At 44.0% G+C, this 13,740-nt stretch overlaps 1 protein-coding gene across 1 annotated transcript in view; it reads left to right on the plus strand.

Moving 5' to 3' along the window:
* Positions 1-1,163: 1,163 nt before the first annotated feature.
* SDC2 (syndecan 2) overlaps positions 1,164-13,740 on the plus strand; it is a 143,004-nt gene continuing 130,427 nt past the window's right edge. Inside the window, exon 1 of the mRNA XM_006161305.3 lies at positions 1,164-1,806. Within this exon, the coding sequence (XP_006161367.1) occupies positions 1,747-1,806 (60 nt within the window). The 5' untranslated portion in view covers positions 1,164-1,746. The remainder of the gene's footprint in view (positions 1,807-13,740) is intronic.

Here is a 13,740-nt window from a genome sequence, read left to right on the forward strand (position 1 = left end):
CATATATATACACACATATGTATATACATATGTGTGTGTGTGTGTGTGTGTGTGTGTATATATATATATATATATATATATATTTAAACTGTGTGTCCTTATGCACCAGGATTGAGAATATAGTGATGAACAAGACAGAAATGTCTCTGGTTTCCAGGAATGGGCATTCTTGGAGCAAAATGGCTCCCTTATTCATTTACTTTTGTATGGATTTACTATAAATCAGAGAGAAAAAATGGTGATGGAAACTGAGAGAATGTGCATTTGCTATGTTCTGCAGTACACCACAGACCTTCAATTGAAAGAAAAAACCCTTTAGAACAAAATATTTCAGATCAGTTACTTTCATTCAGGAAATACATGTTCTTTTTTTTTTTTTTCAAACTAGAAATTACTTTATCACTCTTTGGAATTCCCTCAAATCTGTTATTATTCAAGGTCTCCATCCAATTTCTCTTCAAATTGCCCTATTTGTAGCTTCCAAACCTTAACACATCTTTGCTGAAATGGAGCCTACAAAATGCCTGAGGGGCATAAACTGTGTGGAGTAGAAATGGTATTTAAGCCCTAATGAAATTATGCTGCATTTTGGGTTTATAGGTTCCTTCCTCCACTTCCTTTTTTGGGAGGGAGAGGAGGAGGAGGATCGGAAAAGTGGGAAACACTCTCAATACCTACTTATCACGTTTATTGTCTTCGCTTTACATGCAATTTGCTTGAACTGGTGATTTATGAATACTTCACAGTGCTTTAAGGGATCTATAAACTTTCTTTTTTTTCTTCAACTCTCAAAGAGGTTTCTTTCTGCGGGTCTAATTCTCAAAGGCAGATAAACTAACTATGTCTCTTGTTTCTTCACTGATCTTTCGCCAGAAAAGTGAAAGCGAAGGAAAAGCAAAAGGTTAAAGAAAATAGGGAAGAAAAGAGCGTGGGGCAGAGAGGAAAGGGAGGAAAACGGGAACGAGAAAATGAAGGAGCACTGGTTTGCGGACGAGTAGACCCAGAGCAGCCACAGCGCGGAGCTGCGGGCGCCCACTGGTCCCGAGAGCTGCCAATCGGGGTGTAATCCTGTAGGAATTTCTCCCGGGTTTATCTGGGAGTCACACTGCCGCCTCCTCTTCCCCAGTCGCCCGAAGGAACCCGGAGAAGCAGGCTCGGGAAGGAGGGAGGGAGAGAGCGGGAGAAAGGGGAGGAGGAGGAGGACCCAGGGTGGGAGGTGGCGGCGCGGGAGGAGGAGGGGCGCAGCCGCGTAGCCACTAGCCCGGCTTGCTCCGACGCGCTTCTCTCCAGATACTCCGGGAGCTTCAGCCTCGCTGATCGCGCGCCCCCGTCGCTCTGCCCCCAAACTTCAGCTGCAGCTCCATTTCAAGCCATCGAATTCCTTCCGTAAAATCAGAAACGGAACCGCGCCACGGGAAGGATTCCGCGGAGGAGTAAAAGCACAGCCAAGCGAGAAGAGCTCCAGAGAGCAGCCTTCCCGGAGCACTAACTCCGTGTCAGGAGTGCAGAAACCAACAAGTGAGAAGGCGCCGCGAGCCCCGAGCGCAGCCGCGAGCGGCGGGAGCAGGCTCAGGAGCAGGAAGCGAGCGCCCCAGAAGCCGGAGCCGGAGCTCGGAACCCGAGCGGAGGTCGCTGCGGCTGCGGCGCTCTAGATCCCTCTGCGCGGGCTGCGCCGAGCGCTGAGTAGGCGACTTCGTTTCACCCCGGTTGCAAGCGGTGGCTGGGAGCAGCCGGTCCCCGGGGAATATGCGGCGCGCCTGGATCCTGCTTACCTTGGGCTTGGTGGCCTGTGTGTCAGCGGAGTCGGTGAGTGGGCCACGCGGGTACACGCGCGCTGTTTAGGGTGCTCCGAGCTGGCAGAGGAGCCCGCAGAGAATTGGGGAGCCCCACCGGGGGGATACCACCCCCTCACTTTCGGCCCCCAGGGATTTGTTGGGACAAATGGTCTTGCTCCTTTACCTCTTACGCCCCTTGCCTCAGGAAAACGTTGCTCGCTGGAGTTGCCTGAGGTTCCCGGAGATGAGGGCAGAATTGCAGTGTCTAACCGCAGAGGCCCCTAAAGTCACTCCAAAGTTCTTCGCCTTCGGGAGTCTTGCTGTATAATCCGGGGAGACGCAGGGGAAAGGGCAGTGGGAGGTGAGAGCCGAGAGCCCGGGTAGGGCCCGCCAAGGAACCGGTCGGCTCCTGGCGCTCCGCGAGTCCTAGCGAAGACGTGGAAACTTTGGAGTCCCTTCTTCCATACACCATCCCTCCCTTCAACTCCCCTGTTTGACTGCTAGTTCTGGTGAGATGGGGCGCAGATTTAAGAAACCCGCGAGTGGTCTGAGAGGAAAGTTTGCAAAAGTTCTTTTGTTTGATGGTCCTGTGGCTGGGATGAGGTAACCGACCCTACGTGGAAACGCCGTCTGCAGGGTGCGCGCAACGCGCCTGAAATGCTGAGGCGCAGGCCGCTGGCATCCCAGGCCTCTGACGACCCTTTCTTGTTGACCCCTCAGGGGCACTAGGACGTTTTAATACGGGTTGCACTGGAGTGCGGCAAGTGGGGAGAGGCGGGGTGCGTGTGACACTGCGCTCGGCTTGGGTCGCCTGGCGGCTCCGGGACGGAGACTTCCTCCGGGTCACGATTGCTCTGGGCTGGCGCATCTCTGACCTGCACGCGTCTCTACCTATCTGGGCTGGCTGCCGGCACTCTCTGCTTCTCTCCTCCGCCCCGGGAGTGGGAACTTGGCTTCTCCTTTGGGTCGTGTTTCTAAGGCTGGCGCTTGTAACCCTACGTTGCCCAAAGAGCGCCCTCTAAAGGGAACTGCCTCCTGGGCCTCCTCGTTGGAGGCTGCCGGTACCTGGGCGCCAGGACCTCTGTTCTGCCAGGTGGAAGCCCAAACACCCGGATTCCATCTGCCGCCCCTGTGCCTTTGGGATCTCGGTCAGGGAGTGAGGCTGTTTCTGTCCCTTCCAGCACTCCATGTCCCTCTGCCATCTAATAACTTGTTCATTTCCGATGAACTGAACTGTCTCTTTTAAGACAAATTATATAATCATCTTTAGGTGGATTTGTGAGTACCTCGTCCGTTTTTTTTTTTTTTAATACGGAAACAGTTCAGGTTTGGGAAACGTCTTTGGCATCCAAGCAGCGGGTGGGCTTTCTTCATTAGTGTGGGAGCCTCTGTGAGCTGGCAGGTCCCCTTACGTACGTTTACTTGAGGTCGGTTAACACGTAGAGTTGGGAACTGTACAGATGAGTATTTTGGGTGCTCAGGCTACAAAATAGGAATTCGATCTTTATCAGTATTTCTCTTTCACAAAGGACGCTTAATCCGTTGAGATTAGTAATCTCCCAGGCAGTTAAAAACTTTGGCTCACTGTACACAAAAAGGGAAATTGTCTGTTTATTTTAGAAAAAGTATAATTGCTCATTTTGTTGGGAAATAGGGCAAAGGGACAATTTTCATCTAGTGATTTTCAAGAGTTTGCCGGAAAAGCTGAACAAGGTTAAAAAAAAAAAGGATCTTTTTATTGTTATTTTTCTCTTGTGTGCTGTTCTGAGGTTTGCTAGGAGGTATGTGGGTTTTAGGATTCCAGAGAAATCGTGTTTCTGTCATCTACTTCTCTGGGCTTTTGCATAAATCCTACCAGACTCCTTAAAAAAGTTTTTTGGCTGGACTATACCTGTCTTCCCTGTGACAACTTTACCCTGAAATCTGTATCTTTGGGATTCTAATATTTCTCATTTCAAAGCAGAGTTAGATTCTTTCCAAGTGAATTGCTTTATTGTGATAGATAGTTTTAAGTAGTTGGAATATCATCCAAAAGGGTGATTAGATATTTTTTTAAATTTCAACTTGGAGACTCTTACAGAGAGTCTTTGTTAGACGGTGAGTCAGTCTTTTTCAGTGGAAGTCATGTCAAGGCCCAGAATGGCTCATGTCCATTTAAATTACTTTTCAGACTCTATCTGTATAGCAGCACAAATGCAAAGCGGAAAGCCTTAATTTTTAAAAATTTCGCTGTTAGAGAACATTATTTTCAGTACTCCACATTTTAAGCTGAAAATCACAGCTGTTTTCTGATCATTTAGTAGTCGTGATTATCTGAGCTTGAAGCCTGTCTTTAAAAGGAAGAATGTCTGTGAATTCCTGAGTTTTATACTTGGGGGGGTGGGGTGGGGGGACACAAGTGCTCAGGAACTAAAGCTCAAAGCTGTGAAACGGAACTAGTAGCCCTTCCCTTTATGAATTCTAGAGGCAGCAGGGAAAGCCTGTTCCAAGTGATCCATTCATACTTTCCACTGGCAGGTTAGGACTTTCACTGCAGGAACACCCGGCGAGGGGAAAGACCGACTGAGTGTGGCAGTAGTGATATGCTGCTGTTTTTCTTTCCATTTTTTTACATGACTGTTTATCTTTAGAAATAATATACTGCAGACTGCTATAAACACATCATTTGAGCTGGAAATATGTTTAAGAAAAGGAAGCATTTCAAACTAGTGGAATTTTATAAACATGCTTAGATGTCTGTAAATTAAAAGAAACTGTCAAGTCATTTGGACGCATGCATTACCTCGCAGTGGATTATGAAAAGCAGGCTCTGGAAAATGTGCCTTAGGAAGGAAAAGATAACCGAAAGCATATAGCCTTTTGCAGTTCTCCTTAAAAAAATATTGTGGCCGTTCTAATCATGAAACAAATTACTTTTGTTAAGGACTTGCAGCAGTAGTAGAGGTCATTTAAGAAGGAAAGATCTTAGAAGATCAGGCTTTCAGAAGATGGATGTCCAAGAAAGAATTCGAATTTTCCCCTCTACTCCTGTTTTTGGGGCCTGGTGTATCTAGTTCTGATAGTGCCCACCGTTTGAAGGGCAGCTTGCAGGAAACTGTTTAACATGATCACTCAGATGGTGCTTTGGATAATCATTAGTTTGGGAAGATTTCAAAAGATTAGCTAGTTTTTCCCATGAGTGGAACTGCTTTTCAAGTCTTCAGAGGCCCTCAGAGACCTAACTAGTCCAGATAGAGGTGGCAGGGTATTTTTTTTAGAAAGTCCAGTCAAGCCACCGAGCTACTGGCATGTTTAGTGGTAGTAATCTAGTAGGTCCTGGGAGGAATGCCAGCGAAGAGTCTTCCTAGATTGTCCTTCTTTCATTGCTAAAGGAAGACAGAAGATCTTGCCCATCAGGTTTTTTTTTTTTTTTTGGAGAGGTTTTTGCTATAGGGCGCGTGTGCTCGCTCGCCAGACAGACAGAGAGAGAGACAGAGAGACAGAAAGCGAGAAATCACCCCCCAGGGGGATGGCTACGCGACAATCCCTTCTCTTCCATTCTCCTCTCAGGATCTTGGGCACGCACGCACACGCGCCCAGCGTGAATTTAAGCCACCGGGTCCGGGACACCAACCGCGGTCGACTATGTGGGAGTCCAGTGACATAGCCATTACGCTAACTGCTGGTCCCCCCATCAGTTTCTTCTTCCTAAGGTAGAAGACCCACCATTCATGCCAGTCAACATTACATTCCAATATCTCAACATCCCCTATTTCTCTCATGGACTGGAAACCAAAATAATGTCTTAGAGAGAAGCCAGAAGTAATGGAGAAGAGCCTTTGCTGAAAGCAAGCTACTCTTACTTAACTTTAGTCAACCAGTACTGTCATTTTAATTTGAGTCCTATGGATTTGAATCTTAAAGAAATCCTTGAATTATTCATCTTTGTTGACTTCCACGTCTAATCTGCCTCTAAATCCACCTTTGCACTTATTCCACATTGATTCGGCATGTAGTAGGTGGAATAAAGTAGTGAGTGCAACAGGCAGGTCCTCTCACCTTCCTTTTTTAAAAAAATGTTTTTGAAGCATTTCTTATTTCATTTGTGTTTATAATAATAATTTTTATTATTTAATTCACCAGAGAGACAGAGAGAGGGGAAGTGAGAAAGCAAGCTGCCAGTTCCGGGACTTGAACCACTGTGAGCCATGTGGGAGTCCAGCATCTTAACCACCACGTCACCTGCTGCTCCCTCCTCTTGGAGTTTGCATCCTTCTTGGAGTTTGCATTCTGGTGACTCAGATAGCTTTCCCTTCATTTTTTCCCCCTTTCTTAGGGACATGCCAGCTTGTGTTTCTATGTCAGCAGCCACATAGTTGCCATTCTTGGTCCAAATGGTTGCCTGATGTTAGGTTTGTCCTCTACCACTTTTATCATGTTGCTTGTGGCCCATGAACTTCTGTGTGTACTTGTTATTATGATGGAGACTATATGCCCCCATGGCACATGTGCTTGCCAGAGAGAAAGAGAGAGAAAAAGGGAGAGGGAGAAAACATGCCACAAGCCCTTCCATTTCTCCATCCTGTGGCAATTTTTGGCACACACACACACACACACACACACACACACACGATTAGTATGCTTCTCAAGCTGCCAAGGCTGAGATTTGGACCACTTCATCAGCCATGTGGGATCTGGCTCCTTTAACCACCAACCCTTGGGATTGGGCCCCTCTGCCAGGTTTATAAACTGCTCACCAATAGTGTTCCTTTCTAATTATTCCCCCTTGATTGTCTCCCCCTCTCCCTTAACATCCTGTGTCCTTGGCCAACTTGTTTGCTATCATGGACACTCCCCCAGATATGGTCATCTCTTTAGTATTTCTCCTTTAAAATTCTGTTGATTAAATCCAACCTCCAAATAGCTTTTCATAACTGACTCAGACCTCCCCTTCTTTTAATCCTTTTGTAACTAGTATGGCAGATGATCAGAATCATTGTAAGTATGTAAAAATATGGATCTCAAGGCCTCATGTCAGACCTACATTTTAAGAAGTCTAATTGAGTGTGGGGAGTGGGGAAATCTGTATTTTATAAAGCCTCTCAGATGATTGTGATGAATCAGCTGCATTTGGGAATCGCTGGTTTAGATCACAGGTTACCCCTGATGACATGCTCTTCTGTGTTACTGTTGGGGCTCTGAGCAGTAGCTGGAGTTAGAGCACAAAGAACTTGGGCTTGGGAACTTGACAAGTCAGGGTTCAAATATTTTGCCACTTACTCAGTGTGCTAGAACTTGGAGAAGATACTGAAGCTCTGAGTCACTTTAAAAAAATCACAGAAGAAAGACGTGTGTTTGTGTGCGTGTAAATTGGATCTAAGAATGCCTTCGTAATGTGACTGTTGTGAGGGTAACATGAGGGAGTGTATGAATGATACTTGTGGCAAAGAAGGTAAGGTACTAAGTAGTTTTTTTGTTTGTTTGTTTATTTTTTTTCCTTCCCTCTTGGCTTCTGGTTTCTTGGCTATGAAAAAGGGAGCCATACAGATACATTTTAAAAATTTATTTATTTTTTCCATAAATGAGAGAAAGAGGGAGGGAGAGAAAGGCAGCACCCTCACAGTCTCAATGGCATGATCCACCCCCAGCCAGCCCTGGATCATTAGCATGTGTATGTGTCCAGCCCACTCATGGAAGTCTCTTGACATGAACATGGAACCTTTCCGTGTGGGTTAGGCTTGTGGAACATCTTGTTTTACGATGTAACACCACTGTCTGGCCCCATATGAGATGTTCTATAAGGCTTCTCACCCCTCTGACATTCTAGAGAGGTGAGTTTTCGCTCCCATCAAGATTGGGCACTCCAGGAAACCAGCAGTTAGCGTAATGGCTATGTCGCTGGACTCCCACGTAGTTGACCGCGGTTCGCATCCTGGACCCCGTGGCTTAAAACTCACGCCGGGTGCGTGTGCGTGCGTGCCCAAGAGCCCGAGAGGAGAATGGAGGAGAAGGGATTGCGGCGTGCCCATCCCCCCTGAGGGGTGATTTCTCGCTTTCTGTCTCTATGTCTCTCTCTGTCTGTCTGGCGAGCGCATGCGCCCTATAGCGAAAACCTCTCAAAAAAAAAAATAAAAAAGATTGGGCACTCTGAGGGAAGGGATCACACCTCTGACACCAGTGCCTTGCTGAGCTCAGGTGAGGAGCTAGGTAAACACCTATTGATGCTGCATTCTAAAGTGCACGTGATGGTGGGCCATAGGGGTAATGCTTAGCATGGCACTCCTCCTGAAACTCTGTTCGACTCAGGCCGCTGAAAAAGTATGGTCTCATACACCAGTCCTAGGTGGCCCTGGGCCAGTTTGCCAGTTGTGTTTCCTCTAGAGCTCAATCTTATCAACACTACAGGGTTGGTGTGCAGAATAAACAAGAGGTTGATGCGAAGTCCCAGCACAGCAGCGGTGCACAAACACGCTTCCTCCTGCTTCCTTTGGCTGAATTGAGATTCTGGCATCTTGGAAGGAGAGTTCTACACACTTGGTGGCCTGCGACTCCTTATCTATTGGGTTGTCGGAAGTCATGACACGTTTTTTCATAAAAGAACAGAATAAAATACATTATGACTTTTCCAACAACCCAATAGGATGAGGTGGCCAAGGTGGGGAGTAAATAGGGGGAACTAAGGGTGAGAATGCGTGAAATTTCTCCTTTCAGCCTCCTGAGCAGAGGGTACTGTCGAACAGAATTGTGAATGTCTTTTTCTCAAGTATTCAAAGAATTGGTAGGACTGGGAGAAGGGGAGAAGCCTTAAAGTCTTCGGAGAGTCCCCATATGAATTTCACCTCAGCAGAGGGAGGCCAGCTAATATGCAGTTGGTAATGTGATAGCCAGTTCATGGTCTTGGACTCCAAGCTGTAGAAACATGTTATTAAAGACAAGATATATTTCACATTTCTTGTACCATTGAATCTGTTTTGTGAAAAATGTCACAAAGATGTGCCCTTGGGACCAGCAATTGGCGTAACGGCTATGTTGTTGGACTCCCATGTAGTCTACTGCGATTCGAGTCCTGAACCCGGTGGCTTAAATTCACGCCAGGCGCATGTGCGTGCGTGCCCAAGATCCCGAGAGGAGAATGAAGGAGAAGGGACTGTGGCGTGGCCATCCCCCCTGGGGGGAGATTTCTTGCTTTTTGTCTCTCTGTCTTTCTGGCGAGCACATGCTCCCTATAGCAAAAACCTCTCCAAAAATAAAAGATGTGCCCTTTACAGAGCATTTTGATGTTTATTTTTCTTTTCATGATTATCAGGTATATTAAATACAAATAGTACTGATATTTGAAGAATGTACAATTAATAGAATTCAGTCTCATGGTAGGAGTGACATTGGAACAAAATATATAATTATTAGCGATAAAGTATTTTTTCAATATTTTCCAAAATGGAAAAGCTTAAATATATTTTTTGTATATATATATATATATATATATATATACTATTTAGATATTATTATGAAATATAAAGACAGTAAAATAAATGTACAACATTTAAGTCAAGGCAGAAGAGAAGTTTTGGATATATGTAATTAGCCATCTCAACCCCATTTCTTCAGTTTCCCCATTTATAAAACGATAGAGTTGAACTAGAGGAGTTCTTGTCTTTAATACTTATTTTTTGTATGCTTCTGGTTTTGATTGGAGAAGTGCTAAAATTAATCTGTCAATAAGTAATTATTAAGTCCCTGTCAACAACTTCTGATTTTATTATTGCAGCAATGAATTCTTTCATTCACATTATAGAAAGGTAAGTCATTTCTTAGAGGCGATGGTACTTGATAATACTTGAACTGAGTATTTGCTGCGTATACATTAAGAATAAAGAATTGTATACATTATTCTTTATATTTTTTATCTAATAGCTAGTGTCTTCTCATATATTTTCTGTATAACCAGTATGGCACAAAGGCCAGTCAATATGGTGGAAATCACTTTCATTTGAGAGAGAAGCAAACATGACTTGTTGATGTAATTTGGGGGAGGCGTTAGTCTCATACAGTGTCTCGGGCTCATTTGGTTTCAGGCTTGGAATTCCATTTTTAGAGTGGGGCCTTTTCAGGGTGTCTTCCATTTGGTTCCTCTCTAGAGCCCTTGAACATAGTCTTAGTGCTATGGACACTACAGTAAGAAATGAAAAATGAGCAAGCCACTGTAGTTACATGGATCAGAACCTGAGCTCCAGAGTTTAAGGCCTGCCTGCGCTTGAATATACTTACTGTGTAACCTTGGGAAAATCTCTTAACCTCTCTGTGCTTGGTTTTCTCGGCTGTAAAATGGAATACCCAAAACGAGATTCTTAGGATTATGTGAGAGACGAACTAGGTAGAAATTTTTTTTTTTTTTTTTTTTTTTGCTGTAGGGTGCTGCTGAAGAGAGACAGAGAGAGAATGTGAGAAATCCACCCTCGGGGGTGGGGGGGAGATGACCATGCTGCAATCACTTTTTCATTCTCCTCTTGGGATTTTGGGCACACATACACACACATGTGTCCAGTGTTGGTTTCAAGCCACTGGGTTCAAAACCCAAACTGCAAGTCGGGCATGTGGGAGTCCAGCACCTTAACTACCACACCACCTGTTGGTCCCCGAAGAAGCATGTCCATGCTCTGTGTCATGTGTATGTTATAATTCCTGGTCTTGCTTTCCTGAAGAATAGAGGCTTGGCACACACACCACATGAGCTCATCTGAAAAGCTCCAGCCAAGAGGGTAGCTCAGGACAAGCATGATAGATCCTGCTCTTCCATAGCTGGAGCTTTCTTTCCTGTTCTGCGGTGGACTAGTTCTTTGTTGGGATATTGAGCATATGTTTGTACTCAGCTTCTTTCTAAAAGTGGGCGATGTAAGAAAATATGCCATTTATTAGCTTTGGCCTATGAAAGGTTCCTTACAAGGAGTGTATGAATTCATAATAGTTAAGATGTGAAAAGCCTATCTCTTCCAGTGATTTTACCTTTATAAATCTGTCCAAAGGAAATCCTCGTAGCTGAGTAAATAGTGTTTTTATAAATGTGTTTATTGAAGTCTTATAATAGTTAAAAACATGGAAACAACCTGACTTTACAAATATTAGAAAAATGGTAAAACAGAAGATTCTGACTCATACATTAAATATGTAGTCATTAAAATGTATTTGAAGAAGACCAGCAGATGACATAATGGTTATGTTCCTGGACTCTCATGTAGTCAACTGCAATTTGAGTCCTGGATTGGGAGGCTTAAAACTCACACCGGGCACCTGTGTGTTCATGCCCCAAATCCCAAGAGGAGACTGGAGAAGAGACTGCAGTGTGGGACCTTTTGGGGAGTGATTTCTCACCTTCTGTCTCTTGGTCTCCCTCCACTTCTCTGGCAAGCACATGTGCCCTATGGCAAAAATCTCTCTTTTAAAAAAATGTATTTGAGGGACCAGTAGTTAGCGTAATGGCTATGTTGCTGGACTCCCATGTAGTCGACCGCGGTTCGCGTCCCAGACCTGGTGGCTTAAACTCACGCCGGGTGTGTGTGCGTGCGTGCGTGCCCAAGATCCTGAGAGGACAATGGAGGAGAAGGGGTTGTGGTGTGGCCATATCCCCTGGGGGGTGATTTTTTGCTTTCTGTCTCTCTGTCTGTCTCTGTTTTTCTGGCGAGCACACGTGCCCTATAGCAAAAACCTCTAAAAAAATGTATTTGAAGGATGTTTATAACTTGGAGACTATTTACAGTACACCAAAAATGTTATATCAAATTATGTCCAGGATTGGCCCAATAACCTAGTGGTTAAGGGAGCTGGATCCCATATGGCTGACTGTGGTTCAAATTCTGGCCCTGGTAGTTTGAAAAACACATGTGTGCATGCCCCCAAATCCTGATGGTTTGGAGGAATGGAGAAGCAGCGATTATGGTGTGACCAAGTTCCATGGAGGGGTGCTTTCTCCTGCTCTCCCTCTGGGAAGCACACTGTTCTGAGGCAATTAATTAAAAAGACTATGTAGAGTAAGACCTTAGTTATATTAATTATGCTAGTAATGAGCTTTTTAAAATAAACAGCATGTGATAGACTTGCAGAGAACTAAAAACACACATATACCTGTTAATATAAGTAAACTGGGGACATGGGAATAAGACGGGTAGATTGTGGATATCCTTGTGATATTCACTGTAATTTTATAAAACGTTACCATTGGGGGAAACTAAGTAAAGTGTACAAGAGATCTCTCTGTTTTGTTTCTTAAAGCTGCTTGTGAACCTACAATTATCTCAAGAAAAGTTTCAGTTAAAAAGAAATTAGGCACCAGACCTAGAGAGTTTTAGGTAAATTCTGCTGATCCTTTAAGGAATGGATTATTGTTGTTCCAGAGCTTAGATAGAAGACTCTTCTTTTTCATTTTATGAGGTTAGCTTCATGTCAAAACCAGACAAGAGCACAAGAAAACAAATCTATAGTCTAATTATTGTAGATGCCAAAATGTTACATGGGGTATTATCAGACTGAGTATAGCAGCTAATTAAAATAATGATGAGCCCAAGTAGGAACTAAGGAATTTAACATCAAAAATGCAAGGCAGTTATTAATAGTTTAAGAGAGAGAATAAAATGATTTGATCATCTCAATAGATGCAGAAAAAAAATCTGATAAAAGTACATAAAATTTTTAATATATGGGACCAGATGCAACTGAGTCCACTTGAGTGATTTTCCTGAGGCCTCTCTCTACAGACTGGGCACCAGGTATATCTGTGGTCTGGGCTGGCTCTGGCCAGGGTGGGATTGCAGTGTAGGTCCTTTTGGTGGTGTTCTCCCTTCTCATGGAATAAATAAACGTTAGAAATGTTAATATAAAGAAACTTAAATTATGGTTAGCTTGAGGCTTACTATGTTAGGGATAGTACATCTGTGCTGACGACTCAATTCACTTGACATGTTTAGGAACCAAAAGGTCACTGTTTACTGAGTTGTTAGGCAACAGTCCCTACTTGCACAGATGACAGGTGTGTGACAGCCCAAAAAAGGTTGGGTCATAACATATATAGATTATAATTCACAGGGAGTTGTAGTTCTAGAGTTACCAAGGTTCAGTTGTATGGTCTCCTAAATTAAGATAATGTAGAAATGATCTTAAAAATTTCAGAGTCCATTGAATTGGGGTTCACTTATTGGTATTAAAACCTATACGATTTAGGGGAAGTTTCTTGTCCTCTCCATGCGTATTTCTTCCGTGTAAAACTAGGGATTATAATATTTTGCTTTTGTGTTATTTTAAAGATTAGCTTCAATAATGACTGAAAAATCTAATACAAACCTGGGAACCAGCAGTTAGCGTAATGGCTATGTCGCTGGACTCCCACGTAGTCGACCGCGGTTCGTGTCCCGGACCCGGTGGCTTAAAACTCACGCCGGGCGCGTGTGCGTGCGTGCCCAAGATCCCGAGAGGAGAATGGAGGAGAAGGGATTGCGGCGTGACCATCCCCCCTGGGGGGTGATTTCTCGCTTTCTGTCTCTATGTCTCTCTCTGTCTGTCTGGCGAGCGCACGCGCCCTACAGTGAAAATCTCTCCAAAAAAAAAAAATCTATAGTATTTCCATATACAATCAACAAGCAGACAGAGACAGAACTGAAGAAAATAATCCCATTTACCATAGCCACAAGTAATATGAGATACTTAGGAATAAAACTAACCAAGGAAATCAAAGATTTCTATAAGAAAAACTATGATAACCTTATAAAGGAAATCAAAAAGTACACAAAAAAGTGTAAGGACATCTCATGTTCCTGGATTGGAAGAATTAATATAATCAAAATGGCAATCCTACCCAAATTAATCTACATATTTAATGCAATCCATATAAAATTATGATATTCTTCACAGATCTAGAAAAGACAATCATAGAATTTGTCTGGAATTATAAAAGACCACATATTGCCAAAGCCATTCTGTGCAAGAAGAGTGGAATAGG

Source organism: Tupaia chinensis, unplaced genomic scaffold (genome assembly GCF_000334495.1).
Source record: "Tupaia chinensis unplaced genomic scaffold, TupChi_1.0 Scaffold138407_1, whole genome shotgun sequence".
In the NCBI taxonomy this organism is placed as follows: Eukaryota; Metazoa; Chordata; class Mammalia; order Scandentia; family Tupaiidae; genus Tupaia; species Tupaia belangeri.